Source organism: Gopherus flavomarginatus, chromosome 3 (genome assembly GCF_025201925.1).
Source record: "Gopherus flavomarginatus isolate rGopFla2 chromosome 3, rGopFla2.mat.asm, whole genome shotgun sequence".
NCBI classification, from domain to species: domain Eukaryota; kingdom Metazoa; phylum Chordata; order Testudines; family Testudinidae; genus Gopherus; species Gopherus flavomarginatus.
This window is the reverse complement of record NC_066619.1, coordinates 273,943,154-273,968,748: the sequence shown is the minus strand read 5'-3', so window position 1 is coordinate 273,968,748 and position 25,595 is coordinate 273,943,154. Positions and strand designations below refer to the sequence as shown.

The 25,595-nt window shown below is 43.7% G+C and overlaps 1 gene segment (V, D, J or C); it reads left to right on the top strand.

The window, feature by feature from the left end:
• Positions 1 to 1,672: 1,672 nt before the first annotated feature.
• LOC127047410 (immunoglobulin kappa variable 4-1-like) lies at positions 1,673 to 2,561 on the top strand (the record flags this gene model as incomplete). The annotated part of the segment is given in 2 exon segments: positions 1,673 to 1,740; positions 2,218 to 2,561. Coding segments are annotated over 2 exon segments (393 nt in total), but the record flags the coding sequence as incomplete, so codon positions are not given.
• Positions 2,562 to 25,595: the final 23,034 nt, after the last annotated feature.

The following is a 25,595-nucleotide window of genomic DNA, read 5'->3' as shown; positions in this document are numbered from 1 at the left end:
CGTCTGACTGCCACCGGCACATTGACTGGCAGGCCACTCCACATGGCTTGCCGCCCCAGGCACGCACTTGCTGCGCTAGTGCCTGGATCCGCCCCACCCGTGAAGACTACTGCAGCCTCCATTGCCCTGATGCATCCTCATCACCAGGGATAAAAGGGTAGCAGATTGTGGCTAGCAGCAAAACATCGCACTTCTCCTGCCCTTCCCGAGCCTTCCCCAGACAGCCCCCAGACACCGACACACCTAGATTCCCTGCAGAGACGGTAGCCTTTTCTTGTATAGCTTAACAGTAACACAGAACAAACAATGACAGCATTTGCTAAGGTCAGAGCACCGTACAGACAAACCCTCTCAATTGCACTATCACCTCATTTTACAGGAGTCATCACTGAGGCAAAAGGGTGAAGGGCCTTGACAAAGGCCACACAGTGAGCAGCCGTGGCAGAATTAGAATTCAGATCTCTGGCTTCCTAAGCGTCTGCTTTTGATTTCATGTCACACTCCCTAACAATAACAGACCAAACTGCAGGGTAGAGCAAGGGTGTGATTTATAATCCAGCTCGCAAATAGTCATAAATATTTATCAGCCCAGGAGCCAAAACTCATCCGTTGCTGCCTTTGATAAGAATGAAAAACCCCTTAATGTTCATTTTACTTTAATGCCATAAAAATCACTCTTACCAGGAGACTGGTATTTTGAGGGGTGTTACGAACACTTACTCAGGGCCACATGCTGCAATCATTGCATGAGCAACAACACTACCAGTGAAGTCAATGGGAATTTTTGCTCAGATAAGGACCAATGAGAGGCAGCTCTAGAGGAATGAACCTAGAAAAGTCCAATATCAAAAGCTTATGACGTCTACTTCCCATTTCTCCCACTAACTCACTAGGCACCCCTGGATGCAAAATTTCTCTCTGCTTCGGTTTCCCCATCTTCTAAAACAAAGATCCTCAGGACAGGATGCCAACACTCATCACTTGTTGGACAGAATTGTTTAGCACCAAGCTCCTTTTCCACAAACATGCAACTGAACTTACCTGAGGAGAAAATAGATCATTAGGTCAAAATATTTTTTTTTACAAATATTGCTATTTAATCAAATAGGTTAAACACCAAACTGAAGTGAAGGAGAGACTTAGAGAAGGATGGGAATTTTCTGACAAAACGGTTTTCCATTGGAAAACATCAGTACAGCAGAACTGAAACTTTTCGCAGTGTAGGTGAAGATCAGCAGGGATGGCACTGACTGGGCTAATCAGGAATTACCTCTGCTAACTGAGGATTCTCCCTGCTTCACGACCCTCACCCCCAGCACTGTTTCTCTGTCAAAGGTGGATATCACCATTTTGTATCACCAGTTGGGAGGAGATCTCCAGTGTAGCCGTGATATTAACCAGTATCCCAGAAATCACAATATGCTTAGAATTTTTATCCCCTTTAATCCCAGACAAATGTCATTTTAATACAGACACACGTGAACCCAGGAGCGACTGGTTGAACTCGCCTATGTCACCCATGGCCCTTTCACTTCCTTTTTGTACATGGTTATGGACCAGGTGTGAATTTTCATCTCTGAACCCAATTTGCATATTTCACACTCTTCCCATCTGGTGCTGAATTGTTATAAATTCTCCGTGTCACTCGTTACGGTTTGTTGATCAGCACTGGGCCACTCAGACGTATCAAGATGATCTCGCAGGCTCAGCTTATCTGGCTGTTAGTGCTCTGGATCCAGGGTAAGGATCAAACCCAGCAGAAATCTGATGAATTAAAAGTACAATGATCTGTGAAAAGCTTAAAAGAACTAGAAATGTTTTACATTGACCCATAAGCTACAATCTAAATCCATTTAGTTAGCTCTTTGTGGCAGGAACTGTCAATTATTGATGTACAGCATCCAGCACAACTGGATCAAAACTGTTAGAGGCGTTCAGGATTTACCAAAATATTAATATAAAATTATGAACAGTTGCCAGGAATGACTTTGATTTATGAAAATCTTTATCTTATTTTAGCTAGAATTAAGAAAAAGATGTTTGAGAAAATTATGAGTCATACGCGAAAGGGTTAGAATGAAACAGTGCCAACGTTAGCTGACTAGGGAGAGTCATTGTGTAAAGACACACATGGGAATATTTTAAAGACACAATGTTGTTGAGTTTGATTGACTAGATCTGTATTTGTAGTAACTTCTATTCTCTTTGTGAATTCAGGCTCCAGTGGGCAGATTGTGATGACTCAGACTCCAGAATCCCTGGCAGTGTTGCCAGGAGACAGAGTCACTATCAACTGCAAAGCCAGTTCCAGCATCACCGGTGGTAGCACTCACTACTTAAACTGGTACCAACAGAAATCAGGACAAGCTCCGAAGCTATTTATCTACTATGCTTCCACCCGTGCCACTGGGATCCCAGACCGGTTCACAGGCAGTGGATCTGGAACTGATTTCACTCTCACAATCAGCAACGTTAAAGCTGAAGATGCTGGAGATTATTATTGCCAGCAAGGCTATAGCTCACCTCTCACAGTGATACAGACCAATACAAAAACCACCCTGTTCCGTTCCATTCTGTGTAACAGCTGCTTCCTTCAGACGGCCGCCTTCTCAGTGCAAATGCTACACATTATTTGGGGGCAAACTCTCAGCCCCAGAAACATATATACCTGCTGTCACCACCCTGTAATACACATAAATTAGCAGATAGTCTGCTGCTAGAGAATCTTCCCTCCACACAGAAGTGTTTTTAACTTCTCCACAACTACAGTGGTATTTTTTTATTTCTGGCTTTAAATTACTTTACTTGCCTCTTAATTACTGCCCTCTAGTGTCTGTGCCTTGTCATGAGGGGACAGCTTTCATGCTCTAACGATCCCCAGAGCCAGTGTTGGCGGGGGCTCTTTGCTCCTGGTAGGTTCAACCATGCTGGTTTAGTCTGTGGGGGAGAGGGCAGACAAAGCAGACACCCTGGTCCTCCAGGTTGGGGGTTAGGCACAGGGCTAATAACCCTATCCCGTAAAATACAAACTATTTTACAGAGACAGCGATGGAGAAATCTACCATTATTGGGTGTGACGGGCTTCAGGGGTCAATGACCCGTATGACTGCCAGTAGTGAAAGCCAAAAGGAAGCAGATGGATGAGATGAGGAAGAGTAACAAAGGCCTCAGGAGAAATTTTGCTGTATTCTGGACGGGATGATGGACATCCTTTTGAAGACGGAAGTGGAGCATTTCCTGCTTGAGTGGAAATCCATCAGCAGCAGACTTATGAGAGCCGGACTGAAAGGGAAAGATGATATTACACTGATTCAGTGTTATGGTCCGACAAATGACAGTGATGAAGTAGTAAAGGACAAATTCTACCTTACATTACAAGTTAGAGAGAGTACCATGACATGACCTAACTATCACCATCGGAGACCTGAAGGCCAAGGTCGCTAAGGACAACACAAACAAAGACAGAGCAATGGGAAGACATGGGTGTGGCACCATGAATGAAAATGGAGAGAGTTTTGTTGATGTCTCTAATATTAATGACCTAGTCTTCGGCGGAACTCTATTTCAACATAGTGAAATTCACAAGCTGACATGGTGTTCTCCAAATGGCAGAGATAAGAACCAGATTGACCATATCATGATCAATGGCAAATGGCGATGCTCACTGATGGATGTGAAAGGGAGAAGGGGTGCAGATGTTGCCAGGAACCACCATCTTGTGACAGCCTCCATCAACCTCAAACTGAGAAGTGTGGGTTCACCAAACAAGGGACATAGACGTTATGACATTGACAAGCCAAAGTCCCCTGAAATACAGAAAGCCTTTGTACTGCAGGTAAATAACAGGTTTCGGGCTCTTGCAGACCTTGAGGAAGAGGAGGGGAATGCAGATGAAGAGATCGACAAGAAGAGGGAAAAAATAACAGCAATTTATCTAGGCTACAGGCAGAAGAGAAGGAAGGAGGGAATTACACCCAGCACATGGAACGCCACAGAAACCGGACAAGCCCTGAAGAAAAAGGTTTTAGACACAAAATCCTAGAAGCTAATGGACAAATACCTCAAGCAATATCAAGGCACACTGGAAGGCCAAATGATTTCTGAGAGCAGACAAATGGCATTATATTGATAATCTGGCAACACAAGAAGATGATGCACCTGCTCGCAGTGAACATTCAGATACTTGGGCATCACCATTAGCCAGAATGGTGGAACCAGCCAGGACACCTGGAACAAAATCGGTAAAGCCAGGAACACCTTCAGGAGCTTAAAAACAATCTGAAAATCATCAACATACCAAGCCAAAAGGAACTCAAGATTTAACAGAGCTGCGTACTTTCAACACTACTTTATAGTGTAGAATGCTGGGGAATGAGAAAGTAGGACATGTCCAAACTATCTTCATTTTATACAAGCTGCCTCAGAAAACAGAACAATCTCAAACCAAGATCTCTTGACACAGTGTAGACAAGAGGATCTGAGCACCATCGTTGCCAGAAGGCGTAGGAGATGGATTGGCCATGTGCTTTGGATGGAAACTGATTCCATCACCAGAAGGGCAATAAGATGGACACGTAATGGCAAGCGAAAACAAGTGCACCCAAAAAAAAACATGGTGAAGAGCTGAGGAAGCCGAGCTATAAGACCTGGGGCACAGCTGGGGAACCATTGAAAGACTTGCCAGAAACAGACAGGAGTGGAGGAGCTTCATTGCCGCCGTAAACGCCAGAGGCGTAATGGGAACATGATGATGATGAATTACTGCCCTAAAAAGACTGCGAGCATTTCAGGTCAGCCCAGTGCTTTACAGATAGTTCTGCCAGGGTAGGGAGCAGAAGTGATGCCCTGCGCTCTACAGTTTTCGCATATTGGACAGGAACAAGTCACCTCATCATCTAGTACCCACTCTGGTAGATGTCTGGGATGACAGGAGATGGAACTCAGCAAGCTTCCCTGTAAGAGGAAACATAGTAGAAATGCAGGGCCTTGGAGAGGGAAAGGACAGTTGTACCTGAGAAGGGCGATGGGGAGTTCCTGGGGAAACAACATAACTAATATTATAAGTGAACCACTGAGAAGAGAGACACAGGGGCAGCTCAGAGATGTGGAGAATGGATTCAGTCTCCTTTCTATTGGGTCTGCCAGTGAACTCCAGTGGGAACCTCCTAAATCCTTCATACAGTAGCTAAGCACAAATACTTCCAGCTGAAAGGGGCAGAGAAGTAACAGGAAATAATGTTGTTAGCAGCTAGGCACAAGGATTTAGACTGAAAGATCTTTCGTAAGTGTAACGTTATTGTTGTCAACAAGGCTATGACACCCCTTGCAAAATGATGCAACCAATACAAAACCCTCCCTCAGCTGTTCTGTTCAGTGAATAAGTTCCTATGACTTCTCACTGAGATCAGTGGGAACAGGTTTAGTTCTCCCAATGAAATCGATGAGAGCAGGATTGGCGCCATAGGATCCACAACAAAAATCTTAAATCTTGCTTAACTCCAACCTGCTTTCTTCAACCGAGGTTCTTGACTCTCCCTGTTTAGCTTAACAAGGAGATGGTTAAAGGGTCACTTTGGTTACAGTCTGTAAATACGTATATGGAGACAAAATGTTTGATAATGGCTCTTCAATCTAGCAGAGAAAGGTAGAACACGATCCAATGGCTGGAAGATGAAGCTAGACAAATTCAGATTGGAAATAAGGCATAAATTTTTAACACTGAATGTAATTAACCTTTGGAACAATTTACCAAGGGTCATGATAGATTCTCCATCACTGATGATTTATAAATCAAGATTGTATTTTTTCTAAAACTTGTGCTCTAGGAATTATTTCAAGACAGTTTTATGGCCGGTGTTATACAGGAGGTCAGACTGGATGATCAGCATAAAATTAAACCAAGCGATAACAGGACAAATTACAAGTATAATTGGCCTTTAAGGGAAATGAAAAAAGAGTCAGAATTCTAGTCTATCAAGACCTGAATATTCCTCAGAGTTCCACCAATTTCTGATTACCTTTGTCTCATTTCAAATTGCAAAGAGAGAAAAAACATTTTCAGACGTAAGGGCCTGATCCAAAACCCGGGGAAGTCAGTGGGGCCCTGATGCACCAAGGGACTATTGTGTCACTCACTTTTTCTCTGGCTCCATTAATATTTAATTATTGAATTAAAGTGGAACAACTTCAACAAGAGAGTAAGAGAGACCCACATCGAAACAGCCCATGCAGCAGATCCCTGTTCAAATCCCTTCTCTTTGCCAGGCAGACAGGGAACCTAAATAGGGGATGGGAACCACAGTCAAAGTGCGTGCCCTAACCACTGACAAGTTCCAAAGCTTTTTATCCACAGAGCTTCCACCCGTCCCTCCGGGATCCCAGGCCGGTTCAGTGGCAGTGGGTCTGGCGCTGATTGCACTCCGGCAATCAGTAGCGTTGAAGCTGATGATTCTGGAAATTATTGCTGTCGGCACCATCTCAGAAGTGATACAGAGAAATACAAAAACCTCCCCGCTTGCTTCACTTTCTGCTCCTCACTGTAACATCTGCCTCCTATACAGTATGACAGAACCAGTGCAACTGCTGTCCTTTCATAAGGAAAGGGGGCTTGTCAGACTTTGGGCTTTTCATCCAATGGTCCTGTTCTTGACCACCATTTTAGAGCTGTCACCGTGGGATATGGGAAATACTAGCAACGATGGGGACAGACACTTTACCCTTACGGACAGATCCTCAGCTAGTGTAAATCAGTCGACTTTCAATGAAATCAAATGAACTAGGTTACTTTACAGCAGTGGAGGATCAATCCCATATAGTCACTGCTACTAAACTGTGCTGCACTTCAAAGCTGGATGTTACAGTGCAAGCCTCGCAACTTCTTAACGAGCTTGAAAAGTGCAGACAGCATAGATCTCAGCTCTACAAATGAATGAGCCATCCAGTAAACTCCAAAGCAGCAAGCACTGTTATAATAAAATCAAAGCTTACATATTAAAAAGGTACCTCTTTCACTATATTAACCTGTTCAAATGGTGATATTAACTTGTTGGAATGGAGGCCATTCACATATACACTTGTCTAGTTAGCAAGTGTCTAAAAGAATTCCAGCATATCCTTATGTATCTTTATACGTGTGAGAATTAGGCCAAAATCTCTGCAAGCCTGCATCCACTGAAGTCAACGCAATCACGGCATCAGAGAATATGGCCCATTATATTCAATGTATTATTTCAAGCCTTTCAATTAGTGCTACAGAACACTGTCATGGCCACTAGATGGCAACACTTACCCATGCTGTTCTGCAGCATCTGAAATTTCAGCTAAGTCGTTTATAACAAAGTTAACATGACAGTAAAATCGCTACTGTTGTACTGCTCACCCCTCATCAGCTCTGCTCTTCATTATTCTCACCCCCTCCTCCCATCAATCCCAACATCCAAGGGGCATGACACGTGGATAGAGGTGTAATTTAACCTCCCTCCTTCACTGTCACCGAAAATATCTGGAGCTAACAAGAACCTGGACAAGCGCCTAATCTCCTTAGTTCTTATTCTGCCTCCTGGTCCCTTGGGACTCCCAGACCAGTTCAGTTTTAGTGAGTCTGACCCTGATGACACTCCCACAATCAGTAGATTCAAACAGATGATGTGGGAGTTCATTACTGTCAGCATTACCAGGTCTGGTATTCTGTCATTTCTTAAAAACTTCTCAACTCACAAACTGCAAATCTCAGTTCTCTGTTTCTGTTGAATGGAAAATATTCCACATTAGTCTAATGTTAACCTCAGCCCAGCCACCCAACCTCTCTGTTAACTGTCAGCTGTGAGAAGAGTTAGATTAACTGCAAAAAAAAACCTGGATACCCAACAAACACTCAGGTTGTCTCTACGGGCCATTTCTTTTCTTACTTTTTTCTTAAAAGGCACAAACTTCTTCTTGTACGTCAATCAGCAACACGTTCTGTAACTTCCCAACCCAGAACTTTGCCAAAGCTTCTGGGTTTCTGTAAGAAGAACAGGTCGTGTGTGGTCAGTACGGGAGCTAGAGAACTAGGCTGTGCCCAGAAACCTCAGTAAAGCTTCCCCTTTATATCCACAATACCAGAGTGCCTGTCCTTGCTCTGCTCTGTCACATGCCAACACGGTTCTCCTGCCAGCTGCTCCCTTCACTTGACACGATGGAAGAAAAATTAGAGAGAGAAGCAAAGTGTGTTTGGTAATGAACATTTTTGCTCTTAGCCAATTTAAATTAAAAAATCCTAACAAACAAAGCCCAGATCCATCTCTGAGTTAAGCTGACATAAATCTGAAGTAAATCTATTGACATTCGGTCCTAAGGGAAGCATGAAACTCTACATTGACAGTTCATCAAATACTCCACAGACAGGATCCCACCATTTAGCTTTTCCTCCCTCTTAACCTGAACACCCATGTAAAAGGAAGGAACATGCAGTAGCTGGAGACATCATGGCTGATGAGTTAGAGTGTCCCAGCAACTCTGGGACTCAGTAGGTCTGTGTAGCAAAACTCCATAGAAATGATATGTGCTATGAAGTAACACATCTAGCGCTTATCTACTGCTCTCTGTGCACAGATCTCAAAGTGCTGTACAGTACAGGGTCAATGTTGTTACTGATGGGGAAGCTGAGACTGGGACAGGGGAAGGCACTTAGACAAGCTCCTCCAGTAAGGCAGTTGGCATTGTCTATCCAACTTGAATACCAGCAGAAAAGCTTTCAGAGAGATAATGCAGCCTGACGAAACATTAACTCTTCCACAGCTCCCCTGTGTTGTGGGGAAACAGCCTTGGAAGTCCAGGTCCCAGAAGACAGTGGCCAGGAGAAGCCTTGGTAGCCCAGTGGGTCAGGGCTGAGGGACAAGAGCAGACAGCCTTGGAGCCAGCACAGAAACACAGATTCCCTCACACACTGATGACCCCGACCAACTGCATATGCCCCAGAATGTGCCAAAATCTGGGGCTGGTTGTGTTGCCTCTTCTACAAGGGACCCTGGCAACTGAATGGATTGGGGAGAGCTCTAGAGGAGGATCCTTGCACCTTTCTTCAGAAAAAATCCTTAGGTGTTTAATCCTGTTCAATTCTTCGTCCCTTAAAGCCCCTAATATACTACTTCTCTGCCCAGGACTAATTATAACTACATAGGATGATTCACTGTGAAATTAAAGATCCACATGAAGACCCCTCTGTGAATCTGCTGAAGGCCCAAGCTACCAATGGGGCCACAACACACATATTGGAGACACACACTGGAGATTCACCTCCACACTGGAAGTTGATTTGAGGGCTGTCTCCTTGATAGAGAGAGCAACAATCACAACAGTCACTTCCCATGGGCAAACTCTTCCATCATTTCGAGCCATTCATATCTGGGAATTTAGTTCAGGCCCAACTCTAATCTAAACACTGCAAATATAGGGCCAAATTCTATCACTCTTCGACCTGAGCTATATTAACACTTCTCACAGCACAGCCTAGGGTGTGATTTTTCACCAACATAGCTAGATTACTATAAAACCCAGTGTAAATGCAATTATGCAGGCATATAACTGTTTTGGCTGGTACAGATTATGTCTCTTAGGGAACCAGTGTAAACTGTGTTGGCAGAAGCACTTTTATGCTGAGAGAAGCTGCATCCGCACTAGGAGGATTTACCAATATAGTTTGACAGGTATAGCTCCGCCAGCAAAACTTTTCTAATGTAGACAAGGCCTAATTGATTGTAAAAATGAGACTATGTTTATAAGAAATTATATGATATGACATGTTGTTATAGGACAAGAGATGTTAAGCTGAGTTGTATCATGCAGTATATTGCGGGATGAGGACCAGAATGCTATGTGCACAGACACACAGTCTTGGACTCCTGGACAGAAGCTCCATCCAGACAGCCCAATGAGATCTCTGTGCTGGGGTTGAATTGGAAGGGTCACAGGTTGGCTCCTTAGGACAGAGGGCGCAGGGTCACAGAAGGGGCTGGAATGCTAGACTGTGATCAGGAAGGGAAGCACTGCTGGGCTCTTATAAGATCACACTTTCTTCTGGCAGTAGGATGCAGAGGAGTTACTGAAAACTCGTATGTTACTACAGTGCTTATTCCAGTTAAATAAAAGCTTAGTAGCTTTTCAAACCCAGAAGTGGAAGGCCCTGAAGGGACCTGCAGGGCCCTGGAAAGAGAGTTAGGGCTTTTAACCAGGATTGCCTGGCGTTCACAGGAAAGTGTCCTGAGAGGAAGATCAGAGGAGTAAAAGGGCTTCACTGGTGACCCAGTGACACCAGCGTTGAACAATGTGTGTGTCCTGGAAGGGGAAGATTGTGACACACATACTGAGTAGTACCTCACCCCACAAGCAGTCCCACTGATATCAACAGAAGGGATACCAAAGTCAGATACTACTCAAAACAAGCTTCTCTGGTTCTGGCTCAAAGTTACCAATGATACACACACACACACTGGGTATTAAAGCATATCTTGATAACAAGGCCATAGCCAACTCCCTGTGTGCAATACTCAGTTCCGTCAACTGGAGCTGCACTCTGAGGCTGAGGGCTATCCAAGGCCCTTTCTTTGCACTGAGCACAGGGAATGGATCTTTACACAGAGCGGCTGCTTTGCATGCTTCCACCCACACAACGGTTCCCTGCAATGCAGGGTGCATATAAAAGTGTTATTTGCTAAATTTGCTACCTTAGATTCTCACAGTCTGTCAGACTAGAGGGATCAAAATGATTTTACAGACTCATCTCATCTGTCTCTTAGTGCTCTGGATTCAGGGTAAGACAATCAAGAGAGATATTTAATGTTGCTCACACGCAGCTATATTTCAAGTGGACACACGCAGTGTAACTAGGTGCCTTAAATGAAAATTAGACATTACATATTCACACAATGTTTTTTATAATAGTATTTCATTTGACTTCTCTTATAATGTTTTTTCTCTCATCCAGATGCCAGTGGGCAGATTGTGATGACTCAGACTCCAGAATCCCTGGCAGTGTCTCCAGGAGACAGAGTCACCATCAACTGCAAAGCCAGTTCCAGTGCTAGTAGCTGGATGTCCTGGTACCAACAGAAATCAGGACAAGCTCCTAAGCTCCTTATCTATAGAGCCTCTACTCGTCCCTCTGGGGTCCCAGACCGGTTCAGTGGCAGTGGGTCTGGCACTGACTTCACTTTTACAATCAGCCGGATAGAAGCTGATGATGTTGGAGATTATTATTGTCTACAAACTAATAGCTGGCCTCTCACAGTGATACAGAGCAATACAAAAACCTCCTTTCTGTTCCTCTTTGTAATAGCTGATGCCTGTAGAAAGTCAAAGTATCTCTCCAACTGCTGCTGTCCCAAAGTGATGGAGTGTCCATGAATTTCAGACACCTCCCCCTATTGTCTATTTCTTCCTTCCATTTCTACAGCTCCCTCACTGCAGTAGTGCAGAGACAGGATGGCTCTTAATATACCCCATGGCTTCCTTTTAACTATTGAGGAATATTAGCTCTAAACTACATGCGATAAATCAGTCACTGATAGATGGATCACTACCCGCTGATCCGGTGGGTAGTGTAGACGTACCCATAGGCTGGATCCCAATTCCTATCAACATTACAAAACATGATCAATATCAACTGACAAATGGCAACCACTGTATAAAGCATCTGGAAATCACTTATGTAAGCGGAGTGAGCAGAGGGACTGCCTCCCTCCCCATACAAGCCCCAAAGCAGGTGGCCCCCCTTCCACAACATGGTGCATGCATGTCCTTAAGGCTGTCCACAGATGGGACAGAGAGAAGGATTGTCTACACTACATTTCCTGAATCACTTCTCTATGAAACAAAAACCTACAGATCATGGTCCATATTTCAGACAAAATGAAATAGGAAGGAAAGTGCTGACCCCAGTTCAGTTTTTAGCTTGTAACCATTGCACTTTATCTGCTAGTCACTTAGCTCAGGCCACAGCACAGGGCCATTATCAAGCAGCATGCTGCTGTTCTCTGCAGGGGTTTAACTGTGCAGGTAGTTGCTCCATGAAGACTACTGTAGCCTCCAATGTCCTGATGCATCCTCACCACCAGGGACCAAAGGGCTGGAGACTGTGGCTAGCAGCAAAACATCACAGCTCACCTGCCCTTCCCGAGCCCCTTCCCCAGACAGCCCATACACACCAGCATACCTAGAGTCCCTGCAGACGTGGTAGCATTTTATTGTATTGCTTAATAGAAACACAGAACAAACAATGACAGTATTTGCTAAGGTCAGAGCACTGTACAGACAAATCCTCCTAATCACTCTATTTTATAGAAGGAGTCATTGAGGCAGAAGCATGCAGTGCCTTGACAAAGGCCACACAGTGAGTGGCAGTGGCAGAATTAGAACTCTGATCTCTGGCTTTCTAAGCTTGTACTTTTGCTTTCATGTCACACTGCCTAACAATAACACACAAAACTGCAGGTTAGAGGAAGGGTGTGATTTATAATCCTCCTCACAAATAGTCAAAAACATTTATCAGCCCGGGAGCCAAAACTCATCCATTGCTGCCTTAATAAGAGTGAAAAACCCCTTAATGTTCATTTTACTTTAATGTCATAAAAATCACTCTCTCTAGCAGAGTGGTATTTTGAGGGGTGTTATGAATGCTTACTCAGGGCCACATGCTGCAGTCATTCTGTGAGCAACAACATTACCAGTGAAGTCAATGGGAATTTTTGCTCAGATACGGACCAATGAGAGGCAGTTCTAGAGGAATGAGCCTAGAAGAGTCCAATATCAAAAGCTAATGCAGGCTATTTCTCCCACTTACTCACTAGCACCCTTGGATGCAACATTTCTCTCTGCCTCTGTTTCCCCATCTTCTAAAACAAAGATCTCCTCTATTTATAACGTATGCTTCTCGGGACAGGGATGCCAAAACTTAATTACTAATCAGTTGTTGGATAGAATTGTTTAGCACTAAACTCCTTTTCCACAAACATGCATCTGAACTTACCTGAGGAGAAAATAGATCATTACGTCAAAATATTTTTAATAATATTACTGATTTAATCAAATAGGTTAAATACCAGACTGAAGAGAAAGAGAGACTTGGAGATGGATGGGAATTTTCTGACAAAACGGTTTTTATTGGAAAACATCAACTCATCAGAACTGAAACTTTTCACAGGGATGGTGTAGAGGAGGATGAGCAGGGATGGCACTGACTGGGCTAATCAGGAATTGCCTCTTCAAACTGAGGAGTCTTCCTGCTAGAAGACCCTCACTCCCCAGTACCGTTTCTCTGTCAAAGGTGGTTCACACCATTTTGTATCACCAGTTGGGAGGAGATCTCCAGTGTAGCCGTGATATTAACCAGCATCCCAGAAATCACAGTATGCTGAGAACTTTTATTCCCTTTAATCCCAGAAAAATTTCATTTTAACACAGACACACTTGTACCCAGGAGTGACTGGTTGAACTTGCCTATGTCACCCATGGCCCTTTCACTTCCCTTTTTGTACATGGTCATGGACCAGGTGTGAATTTTCATCTCTGAACCCAATTTGCATATTTCACACCCTTCCCCTCTGGTGCTGAACTGTTATAAATGCTCCGTGTCACTCATTACCGTTTGTTGATCAGCACTGAGCCACTCAGACGTATCAAGATGATCTCCCAGGCTCAGCTCCTCTGGCTGCTAGTGCTCTGGATCCAGGGTAAGAATCAAACCCAGAAGGAATTTGATGAATTAAAAGTAAAATGAACCTTTGAAAAACTTAAAAGAACTAGAAATGTTGTACATTGACCCATGAACTACATTCTACAATCAAAATCCATTTAGTTAGTTAGTTCCTTCTGGCAGCGACTGTCACTTATTGTCTGTGCAGGGTCTGGCACAACAGGATCAAAACCGTTAGAGAGGTTCAGGGACTACCAAAATATTAACGTTAACAATAGACAGGTGGCAGTAATGACTCTGATTTATGAAAATCTTTATCTTATTTTAGCTGGAATTAAGACAAAAGAGGTTTGAGAAAATTATGAGCAGTAGCCAAGAAGGTTAGAATGAAATAGTGTCTAGAGCTAAATGTTAGCATCACGCCCAGCTGACTATGGAGAGTCATTGTGTAAAGACGCACATGGGAATATTTTAAAGACACAACGTTGTTGAGTTTGATTGACTAGACCTGTATTTGTATTAACTTCTAGTCTCTTTGTGAATTCAGGCTCCAGTGGGCAGATTGTGCTGACTCAGACTCCGGAATCCCTGGCAGTTTTGCCAGGAGACAGAGTCACTATCAACTGCAAAGCCAGTTCCAGCATCACCAGTGGTAGCACTCACTACTTAGCCTGGTATCAACAGAAATCAGGACAAGCTCCGAAGCTACTTATCTACTACGCTTCCACACGTGCCACTGGGATCCCAGACCGGTTCACAGGCAGTGGATCTGGAACCGATTTCACTCTCACAATCAGCAACGTTCAAGCTGAAGATGCTGGAGATTATTATTGTCAGCAAGGCTATAGCTCACCTCTCATAGTGATACAGACCAATACAAGAACCTCCCTGTTCCGTTCCATTCTGTGTAACAGCTGCTTCCTTCAGACGGCTACTTTCTCAGTGCAAATGCTACACATTATTTGGGGACAAACTTTCAGCCCCAGAAACACATATACCTGCTGTCTCCACCCAGTAATACACATAAATTAGCAGACAGTCTGCTGCTAGGGAATCTTCCCTCCACACAAAAGAGTTTTTAACTTCTCCACAACTACAGTGTTTTTTTTTATTACTGTTATTTCTGGCTTTAAATTATTTTACTTGCCTCCTAATTACTGTCCTCTGGTGTCTGTGCCTTGTCGTCTGGGGACAGCTTGTATGCTCCAACGATCCCCAGAGTCTGTGTCTGTAGGGTTTTTTGCTCCTGGTAGGTTCAACCATGCCGGATTAGTCTGTGGGGCAGGATCCAGACAAAACAAACAGACACCCTGATCCTCCAGCTTGCAGTTTAGGCACAGGGCTATAACCCTATCCCATAATAAACAAAATATTTAATGGAAACAGTGACAGAGAAATCAACCATTACTGTGTGGGATGGGCTTCAGGAGTCAATGACGTGTATGACGGCCAGTGGTGAAAGCCAAAAGGAAGCAGATGGACACGATGAGGAAGAGTAACAACAGCCTCAGGAGAAATTTTGCTGTATTTTGGATGGGATAATGGACAGCACCAACAGGGTGTTGCAGTTCTTTTGAAGACGGGAGTGGAGCATTTCCTGCTTGAGTGGAAGTCTTAGAAGAGCCAGACTGTCATAAACAGATAGCTAAGGGTTAATGTCTCTTACACCTGGAAGGAAGTACCTGAAACACCTGACCAGAGGACCAATCAAGAAACCAGACTTTTTCAAATCTGGGTGGAGGGAAGTTTGTGTGTGAGTCCTTTGTTCTTTGTCTTGAATCTGTCTCTCTCTCGGCTATGGGAGGATTTCTGTTTCCTGCTTTCTAATCTTCTGTTTCCAAGTTGTGAGTACAGAGATCATAAAAACAATAGGGGTTATTGTTTTTTTTTCTTTTTTATTTACATGGTATAGTTGCTGGATTGCTTTGAATTGTATTCTTTTTGAATAAGGCTGTTTATTCATATTTCTTTTAAGCAATTGACCCTGTATTTGTCACCTTAATACAGAGAGACCATTTTTTATGTATTTTTATTTCTTTTTATATAAAGCTTTCTTTTAAGACCTGTTGGAGTTTTTCTTTAGTGGGGAACTTCAGGGAATTGAGTCTGTGCTCACCAGGGAATTGGTGGGAGGAAGAAGTCAGGGGAAAATCTGTGTGTGTTAGATTTACTAGCCTGACTTTGCATTCCCTCTGGGTGAGGGGGGAAGAGAGATTAGCTCTCGGTAATTCTGTTTTCCAGGACTGGGAACGGAGAGGGTGGAGTCCCTCTGTTTAGATTCACGGAGCTTGCTTCTGTCTCTCTCTCCAGGAACACCTGGAGGGGGGAAGGGAAAAGGTTTATTTCCCTTTGTTGTGAGACTCAAGGGATTTGGGTCTTGGGGTCCCCAGGGAAGGTTTTTGGGGGGACCAGAGTGCCCGAAAACACTAATTTTTTGGGTGGTGGCAGCTTTACCAGGTCCAAGCTGGTAACTAAGCTTGGAGGTTTTCATGCTAACCCCCATATTTTGGACGCTAAGGTCCAAATCTGGGACTAGGTTATGATACAGACTGAAAGGGAAAGTTGATAATATCACCCTGATTCAGTGTCATGCTCCGACAAATGACAGTGATGAAGAAATAAAGGACAAATTCTACCTTACATTTCAGGTTAGAGAGAGTACCGTGCCACGACCTATCATCATCGGAAACCTGAATGCCAAGGTCAGTAAGGACAACACAAACAACAACAGAGCAATGAGAAGACATGGGTGAGGCACCATGAATGAAAACGGAAAGAGGCTTGTTGATTTCTGTAATACGAATGACCTAATCTTTGGCAGAACCCTATTTCAACACTGTATAATTCACACGCTGACATGGTGTTCTCCAAATGGCAGAGATAAGAACCAGATTGACCGTATCATGATCAATGGCAAATGGCGACGTTCACTGACAGATGTGAAAGGGAAAAGGAGTGCAGATGTTGCCAGCAACCACCATCTTGTGACAGCCTCCACCAAGCTCAAACTGAGAAGTGTGGGTTCACCAAACAAGGGACATAGACGTTATGACGTTGACAAGCTAAAGTTCCCTGAAATACAGAAAGCCTTTGTTCCTCAGGTAAAGAACAGGTTTCAGGCACTTGCAGACCTTGATGAAGAGGAAGGGAATGCAGATGAGGAGATCAACAAGAAGTGGGACAAAGTAACAGCAATTTATCTAGGCTACAGGCAGAAGAGAAGGAAGGAGGGAATTACACCTAGCACATGGAACGCCACAGAAACCAGATGAGCCCTGAAGAAAAAGGTTTTAGACATAAAATCCTAGAAGCTAACGGATAAATACCTCGAGCAATATAGCAAGGCACCCCGGGAGATCAAATGCTTTGTGAGAGCTGACAAATGGCATTATACTGATAACACTGCTCTACAGCCAAAATGCTTTAAATGTAAATAAATGTAGTCCAATTTTACTAATTCTGGGTCACTGAGAACGAAAATGATGCTTAAAATTGTTGATTGGCTCTAGTTTTCAAGATATGCTATTGGGTCAGTATATACCACCCTTGACTTGGGAATGGCGGAGGATAAGTGAGTTATAAAGGGAAGGGATCTCAATTTAAACCAGAAATGACTAAAATACATCTCTGACTGGATCTATGAATAAATCTATGACTGGGTTTGGACAGTACTTGCTTTTTAGGCAAAACAATGAAGGATGCAATCTGAAGCTGGTATTGCGTCATACATGATATGAATTGCATCATGTTCTTCATAGAAGTCATGGATGATGCAATCATAACGAAGCTTACATCACTCTGCTGAACAAATTGCCCTATATCAGCTCTAGAAATCATACAGTGTGGTGCTCTCTTATTTGTCAGTGTTTGATTTTGCAAAGGGACACATTTCTGTTTAGTCAAAGTGAGCAGAGATGCCTCGTACTTGTGTGAACAGTGCAGATAACTTCCGCTATGTTTGTGGTGAAGTGACTTTTGCATTACAAAAGCACAGTATAACCACTATGGTTAAGAAAGCCTATCACCTTTATTTTGGCTGCAAAATTGGGGATCAGGACAAGAGGTAGGCCCCACACATATGCTGCAACACTTGTGCAACAAATCTTCGCCAGTGGTTGAACAGGAAAAGGAAATCTATGCCTTTTGCAGTGCAAATGATTTGGAGAGAGCCAATAGATCATACCAGCAATTGTTACTTCTGCATGGTGCCTCCAGTTGGGAAAGGCGTGTCAAAGAAGAAAAAGTGGACTGTGCATTAGGCAAACATTCCATCAACCATACGCCCAGTACCCCACGGAGAAGGACTGCCGGTTCCTGATGCACCACAATCATTCTCACTTGATCAGATGAGGAAGAGGAAGAGGATGAAACTTCTGGTCCTGAACCATCAATGTCACAGGACCCACATTTTCTCCCATCCTCCTCCTCTGAACCACACCTCATAACACAAGGTGAACTGAATGACCTTGTCAGGGATTTGGAACTACCCAAGAGTAAGGCAGAGCTGTTGGGCTCCAGACTACAGCAGTGGAAACTCCTGGCAGGCTAGCAGGGCAAATGGAGCCCATCAAAGCTTGCAGACTATTGCTGGACAGTGACAAGAGATGCTCCATTTAATGAATACAAGAGACAAGCCAAGAAGCGCCGAGTAGACACTGAATAGGACTAAACTATGTACATCATAATTTTTTGCCTTTTATTTCACAATAAATTTTATTTATATAACCCTTTTGCTGATTTTTAAAGTGTTACATAAACAGGACAGGCGAAATATCATGTAAAGCAACCATAAACACATAAAAAGACCTAGGTTTACAATTTATGATAAAAACTCTACTATCTACACAATATACATAGACATAAAATGTAAAAACTTAAATATCTTAGAAACAGTAGCCAATCAGTTGTTTTAATTGTCATATTTGAATTCAGCACATCAAAATACATAATAAATATCACATTTTCTCTCTGAAGCAGACGACTTCTACAATTTTTGAGAACAGTGTAATCTGGCAACACAAGAAGATGATGCACCTGCTCGCAGTGAACATTCACATATTTGGGCATCACCATTAGCCAGCATAGTGGAACAAGCCAGGACACCCAGAACAAAATCAATAAAGCCAGGAACACCTTCAGGAGCTTAAATACAATCTGAAAATCATCAACATACCAAACCAAAAAGAACTCAAGATTTATCAGAGCTGCGTACTTTCAACACTACTTTATAGTGCAGAATGCAAGGGAATGAGAAAGTAGGACATGTCCAAACTATCTTCATTTTATACAAGCTGCCTCAGAAAACAGAACAATCTCAAACCAAGATCTATTGACACAGTGTAGCCAAGAAGATCTGAGCACCATCATTGCCAGGAGGCATTGGAGATGGATTGGCCATATGCGTTGGATGGAAACTGATTCCATCACCAGAGCGGCAATAAGATGGAAATCGAAAAACAAGTGAAATCAAGAGCACCACCAAAAAAACCATGCGAAAAGCTGGGGAAGCCAAGCTGAAAAACCTGGGGCACAGCTGGAGAACCATTGAAACACTTGCCAGAAATAGACAGGAGTGCAGGAGAGTCATCACTGCCCTAAACACCAGAGGTGTAATGGGAACATGATGATGATGAATTACTGCCCTAAAAAGACTGCAAGCATTTCAGGTCAGCCCAGTGCTTTACAGATAGTTCTGCCAGGGTACGGAGTAGAAGTGATGCTCTGCGCTCTACAGTTTCCGGATGTTGAACAGGAACAACTCACCTCATCATTTAATGACCCACTCTGGTAGATGCCTGGTATGACAGGAGGTGGAACCCAGGAAGCTTCCCTTTAAGAGGAAACATAATAGAAATGCAGGGCCTTGGAGAGGGGAAGGATAGTTGTACCTGAGAAGGGTGATGGGAAGTTCCTGGAGAAACAACGTAACCAACATTATAAGTGAACCACTAAGAAGAGAGACACAGGGGCAGCTCAGAAATGTGGAGAATGGATCCAGGCCCCTTTCTATTGGGTCTGCCAGTGAACTCCAGTGGGAACCTCCTAAATCCTTCACATAGCAGCTAAGAACAAATATTTCCAGCTCAAAAGGGCAGAGATGTAACAGGAAATAATGTTGTTAGCAACTAGGCACAAGGATTTAGACTGAAAGATCTTTCTTAAGTGTAATATTGTTGTCGTCAACAAGGCTATGACACCCCTTGCAAAATGATGCAACCAATACATAACCCTCCCTCAGCTGTTCAGTTCAGTGTATCGTTTCTACTACTTCCCACCGAGATCAGTGGGAACAGATTTAGTTCTCCCAACAAAATGGGGTCCTGATTAAAATATGGACATCTGGGAACTATCTTCACTATCATCAGAATGGCCTCCTGGAACACAAATTGGCAGGGCTGCCCCTAGGGCCATCGCACTGAACTTGTCTGTTTCCTCCTTAGTCCTTTTTACTTCCCTTTCTCTGCAGGTTTTTACGTCAGCTGGGAATTTTCATCTCTGAACTAAATTTGCATATTTCACACACAACTAACACTGCCCTGCAGCTCTGAGCAGTTATAAATTATCCGTGTCACTTGTTACCGTTTGTTGATCAGCATCGGGCCACTCAGACAAATCAAGATGATCTCACAGGCTCAGCTCATCTGGCTGTTAGTGCTCTGGATCCAGGGTAAGAATCAAATCAAGTGGGTGCTGGATGACTTAAGCTACAGTGATCTATGGAAAAATTGAAGGGATGTAGATATATTGATATATAAACATTCCTCAGCTAGTGATAGTAACTTCTGAAATGCTTGTCTCCTAAGTGCAACTAAGGAAAAAAACAGGTTTCAGAAAAACAAGAAATTAGAAGCAATGAGGAATGAAAGAACCAGCTCAAACAATATTAGCATAATTTTCAGAAAATTTGCTATTATAAGTATGTAAAGAGGCACACGTGAATATTTATAAAGATAAAATATTGTGTATTTTAAAACATTAAAAATATATATATATAATGTAAACGTATACACACACACACACACACTAGAGAGAGTGACGTTATATATAAAGGCTGTACATACAGATGCTAACTGACATTGTGTGTGTTAATTCAGACTCCAGAGGGGACATTGTGATGACTCAGACTACAGAATCCCTGGAAGTGCCCCCTGGAGACACAGTCACCATCAACTGCAAAGCCAATTCTAGCATCACCGGTGGTAGCACTCACTACTTAGCCTGGCACCAACAGAAATCAGGACCAGCTCCGAAGCTCCTTATCTATCATGCTTCCAGCCATGCCTCTAGGATCCCAGACCGGTTCAGCTGCAGTGGATATGGCACCGATTACACACTCACAATTAACAGAGTTGAAGCTGAAGATGCTGGAGATTATTATTGTCTGCAGCATCACAGCTACCCTTTCACACAGCGATACAGACCAGTAAAAAAACCTTCCCTCGCTGTCTGTTTCAGTGCAACAGCTGCTTCCTATACATAGTGTAGCTGCTATGCTAGATTTCAGACAGCATTTTGATCAGTCTTTCAACACCAGACAACACTCCTCTACTCCAACAGCTGATCTTTCTATAATACTGTTGTCTCTTTCCTAACACCAGTACTGACACTTTGATGAGCAGTAGCGGATGTCCTGCACTCGCAGCTCAGCTTCTTAATACAGGAGAAATCAGTGGTGAGGAGTCTGAGGTTACAAAGCATAACTTGTTTTATTTACAGCAACACCTGTCCTGAAACAGGGGTGATCACAAACTGCATGCAAGCAAACCCTCTTTCAGGAATCTTATCCCAGCACAAAGCTCATATCCCAAGAAGCAAATCTGTCTCAACGATTTAATCAGAAAGCAAGCCAGCGATCACTCTCCTGCTACTCATACAGCTCCCTTTTCTCAAACCCTTGCATTGCTAAAATTAACACCCACACAGCACGTCTTCCAGAAACACTTACTTGCACGCTGAAAAACTTGGACGACTCTGTAACAGCGCCATCTGGTGTCACATATATAGCAAAGTATACTGTCATGCAAAAAAAAGGTTGCCGCTAGACACATTTCTTACAATAAAGAAATCTTTTTGCTGCAGCAGCAGCTGAATCAGAGGCATTTTTTTCCTGCATAAATCATTTTACTTCACAATTCACCAAAATAATTTGTACTTGCTGCCCTCTCTGAGCGTTTCAGGATTAAAACAGACACAGCCCTTCCTAGCGCTTTATTGGCTGTGCTGCTTTTTGGAAAGGTTGAACCAAATTCCTGAACTCCAGAGCCAGCAGAGCCTAGAAAGGTTGGAGGGGCATCAAGTACATCTTCCCGAATGAAGGAACAACTCATGTTACTCTCTAGTGACCCACTCTGGTGAACACATGAAATAACACAGTCAGGAGCTATTAGCTGTGTCCAGTCTTTCTCTGACAGAGGGAAGGTTGCAGAAACCTGGGGCCTTTGAGGGAATAATTGGGCAGTTGTCAGGTTCACAAGTGGGCTCAGATGGGAAAAAGCACAACATGTATTTCCTCCTTTGTCTGAGGACATTGGACATTGTTTAGGAATGGGGGCAGAGATTGGGATTTGAGGATTTATTTGGTTTTACCCAAACTCATAGTGACCATTGCAGGTGCTGGTTGCTTGACTGGGGTTTTCTTCCATTGAGCTCCACCCAACTGCACTGTAGAGATGACACAGTTGCTGAGATCTTACAGAACAAAGGTGCGGGCTGAGTGGTGACAAAATGATCGAGCTTGAGACAGCAATGCATTCTGCAGGGCTGGAATTTCTCTGGGTTTGCACAGGATCATTCCCCTGCAATATTAATCACAGCAGGAGACCAGGTCACAGCAACACAAAGTGGCCACAACCTCCTCTATCACGGGTCATCCAAAGGGAAGCAATGTGAAATGGAAAGTACTGGGCAGGGAGGGGCAGGACAGAGTAGTAAAGACTGCCCCCTTGTCAGCTTCCACCAACAGAATGTTTATGTTCTTATACAGTGGACACAACAGTTGGAAACAGCGACACATTAAGGAGTCCATCACTGCACCTACTTCCTTGTCCACTTGATCGTAGGTCCTAGACTAAGGTAAATAGATTATGCTCTAGCTCATCCAGAGTTACCGCCATTATGCACTGGCTTGGTCTGGTTTACTCGCCATGTTGAGGCTGCGTGACAGCATTGCAGATAGTCATAGCTCATGTGATGGAAGAGAGCCCAGTTCAACATCTAAAGGGCAGTTCACAGAGGGTGGCCTCCCATGATGTAGAGGACCTCCTCTGGTTAAGGAACCTGAGTTCCAGGGATGCCAAAGGCTGGAAAGGCTGAAGAGGCAGCAATGGAACAACTCAAGGTGCTCCATAGCCACATGGTGGGGTGACAGAGGTGGACACATGGAATGATATTGACAGGCCACGTGAGGAGCTGCATGCTACCCTCCTTTGCTAGGGAAGAAGAAACAAGAACATGGGGCCTGAGAGAGAGTGGGAAGGCAGGGACTGTGTTAAACAAAGGAGCCCCTCTGAGGAGGGGGCTCTTTAATACCTGAAGCTGATCTGTATTTATTATACTCCAGGTGGAGGGACACTGAGTCAGGACCAATGTTCCCTTTCATTTTTTTCATCCATGTGCAGAACAAATTTTGTTATGTGCACCAAACTTTCACGGTAATGTGTGGGTGTGCACCACCAGTAGAAACAAAAAACCCAGATAAAATGTATATTTTGTAATAGTTACCATAGGGATAATTACACCAGCCAGGACACGTTAGGCATTTTACAACTCACTACTCAAAGAATAAAATTTGTGTAAGAGAAATAAAGATTATTAAATGCATAGACCAGTCAAAAAGCTTAAACAACAGCACTGTGAGAGAATAAAATTACAGAGAATATATGTGCATTGCAGGAAGTATCAAGTAGCAGCAGCAGCAGCAACAACAATACTATGTGTTGAGAGGTGAGTGTAAAGAGTGTGTGCGTGAGAGAGATTGTAACACATATACACAGTGTCAGAGAGAGAGAGAGAGACACAAAGTGTGTGAGACAGAGACACGTTTTGCCCCGTTATGAACGTTCACAGCCTGGCAGGACTCCCCAGTGGACTGCAGCTGCCCTGGGCCATCCTTCAGGTAATCAATATTGCTAACTCTTACACTCTATGGTGCTTTTCCTTAAAGCCCCAATGTGTATCCACGGGCACAGGAGGGTGATATTAAGGAAGAAGTGTGTAGATACAGCATCCCCTTGAGTTCTGGGAGAAGAGGAGCGGCTTCCTCCCATTCTGAGTTGTAGTCTATATAAAACTTCAGGTATCCATTCGTCCAAAGTGTGGAGTCCTGGCTGACAGCTCTGCCATGGAGCTGCGCGCTGAGAGAGAAGTCAGGCCATTGACCCAGTCCCGGCCAGCGTGGATCCAGGGTGGGAGAACACATCTCCCAGCCTGCACTCCTCACTGAAAGGGGCCCTTTTCTTATTCTACAGAGGACCTAGCCCTCTCTCTCCACCAGCAGCAGCTCTAGTGTCATTCCAGTCTTTACACATCAATTTACAGTGTTATTCATAACGGAAAAAGATAGAAACTCAGGAACTGTTTGAATTAAAGCGCAGAATTTCAGATGATGGCAAAATGCAGCCCAAATGGTGGAGTGTCACAAAAATCCTGAACGCTACTGTTTCTTTTCAGTCCTGTGATTTGCTGCTGTACGTTGCCCTTTTAAGTAGATTGGCACCCAGAGCAGACACAGCAGCAGCCACCAGCAAGCTTCCTCTGTCCGACTCCAGAGCCCTGTTGCATTCCCCACCCCCACAGAGAAGGGGTACAGGAGTGGGGAAGGAGGGCACCGTGACATCAACGCCCCCAATCCCGCCTTCTTTGCAATAGCAAGCAGGAGGCTCCTGGGAGCAACTCCAAGACAGAAGGCAGAAGTAGCACGACGGTGGGTGGAGGGACACCTGAAGTGCGTGGCACTTGATAGCCTGCTGGGCAGCCGCACAGCTTACAGGGAACTTAGGTCAGAATTCACCTACAGATGAAACCATGATGACCTCCCATGAGTCCACACTCCAGTGGGGAAATTATGATGACTCAGACTATAGAATCCCTGTCAGTGTCTCCAGGATACACAGTCATTATCATCTGCAAGGACAGTTCAAACCTTACCAGCAGCAGAAGAATGAATAAAATTTTCACCTGGCATCATTGCAGTATTAACAAGCTCCTAAATTCCTATTTATTATGCTTCCACATTGCAATCTGGGGTCCCAGCCTGGGTCAGTGGCACTGGGTTGGAAGCAATTTCACTCTTAGTCCTGAGCTTTAATGTGGGCAGAAGAAGCCCATTCAAAAATTTGCAAATGCGGTAAATTGAACCATGAACATTCCTCAGAGAGCTACACTAATGGATGAATATTTATATGTCATTGCAGAGAAATAACAGGGGAAATAATGTTATGAGCAACTGGGTACAAGGTTTTAGATTGAAAAATGCTGCTTAAATGTAACATCACCATCCCTTCCAGGTTACGTGGTATAACGCACATGCAATCATTTATGACAGAATATTGTTTACTGTGATTGATCACCCCGTGTTAATTCAGATTATATTTGTAATTTCAGACACTAAGGGCAGATTGGGCCAGTATCTTCAGGAAGCAGAGTCACTACTGACTGCAAGGCCAGAGCAGGCATTGCAGTGCTTTAGCCTGTGACCACCAGAAATCTGGGCAAAATCCTAAACTTCAAATGTATCATGCTTGCTCTCTGCTCACAGGGATTCCCACCCATTTCAGTGCAATAGATCAGAGTAGGACTTCACATTCATAATCACCTGAAGAGGATGGAGATTATCATCATCAATAAGGTTATTATACCCCTTGCGTAACAATATACACAATACAGAACCAATTCATTCCTACTTAAAGCCAACCATACCCCGGTTTAT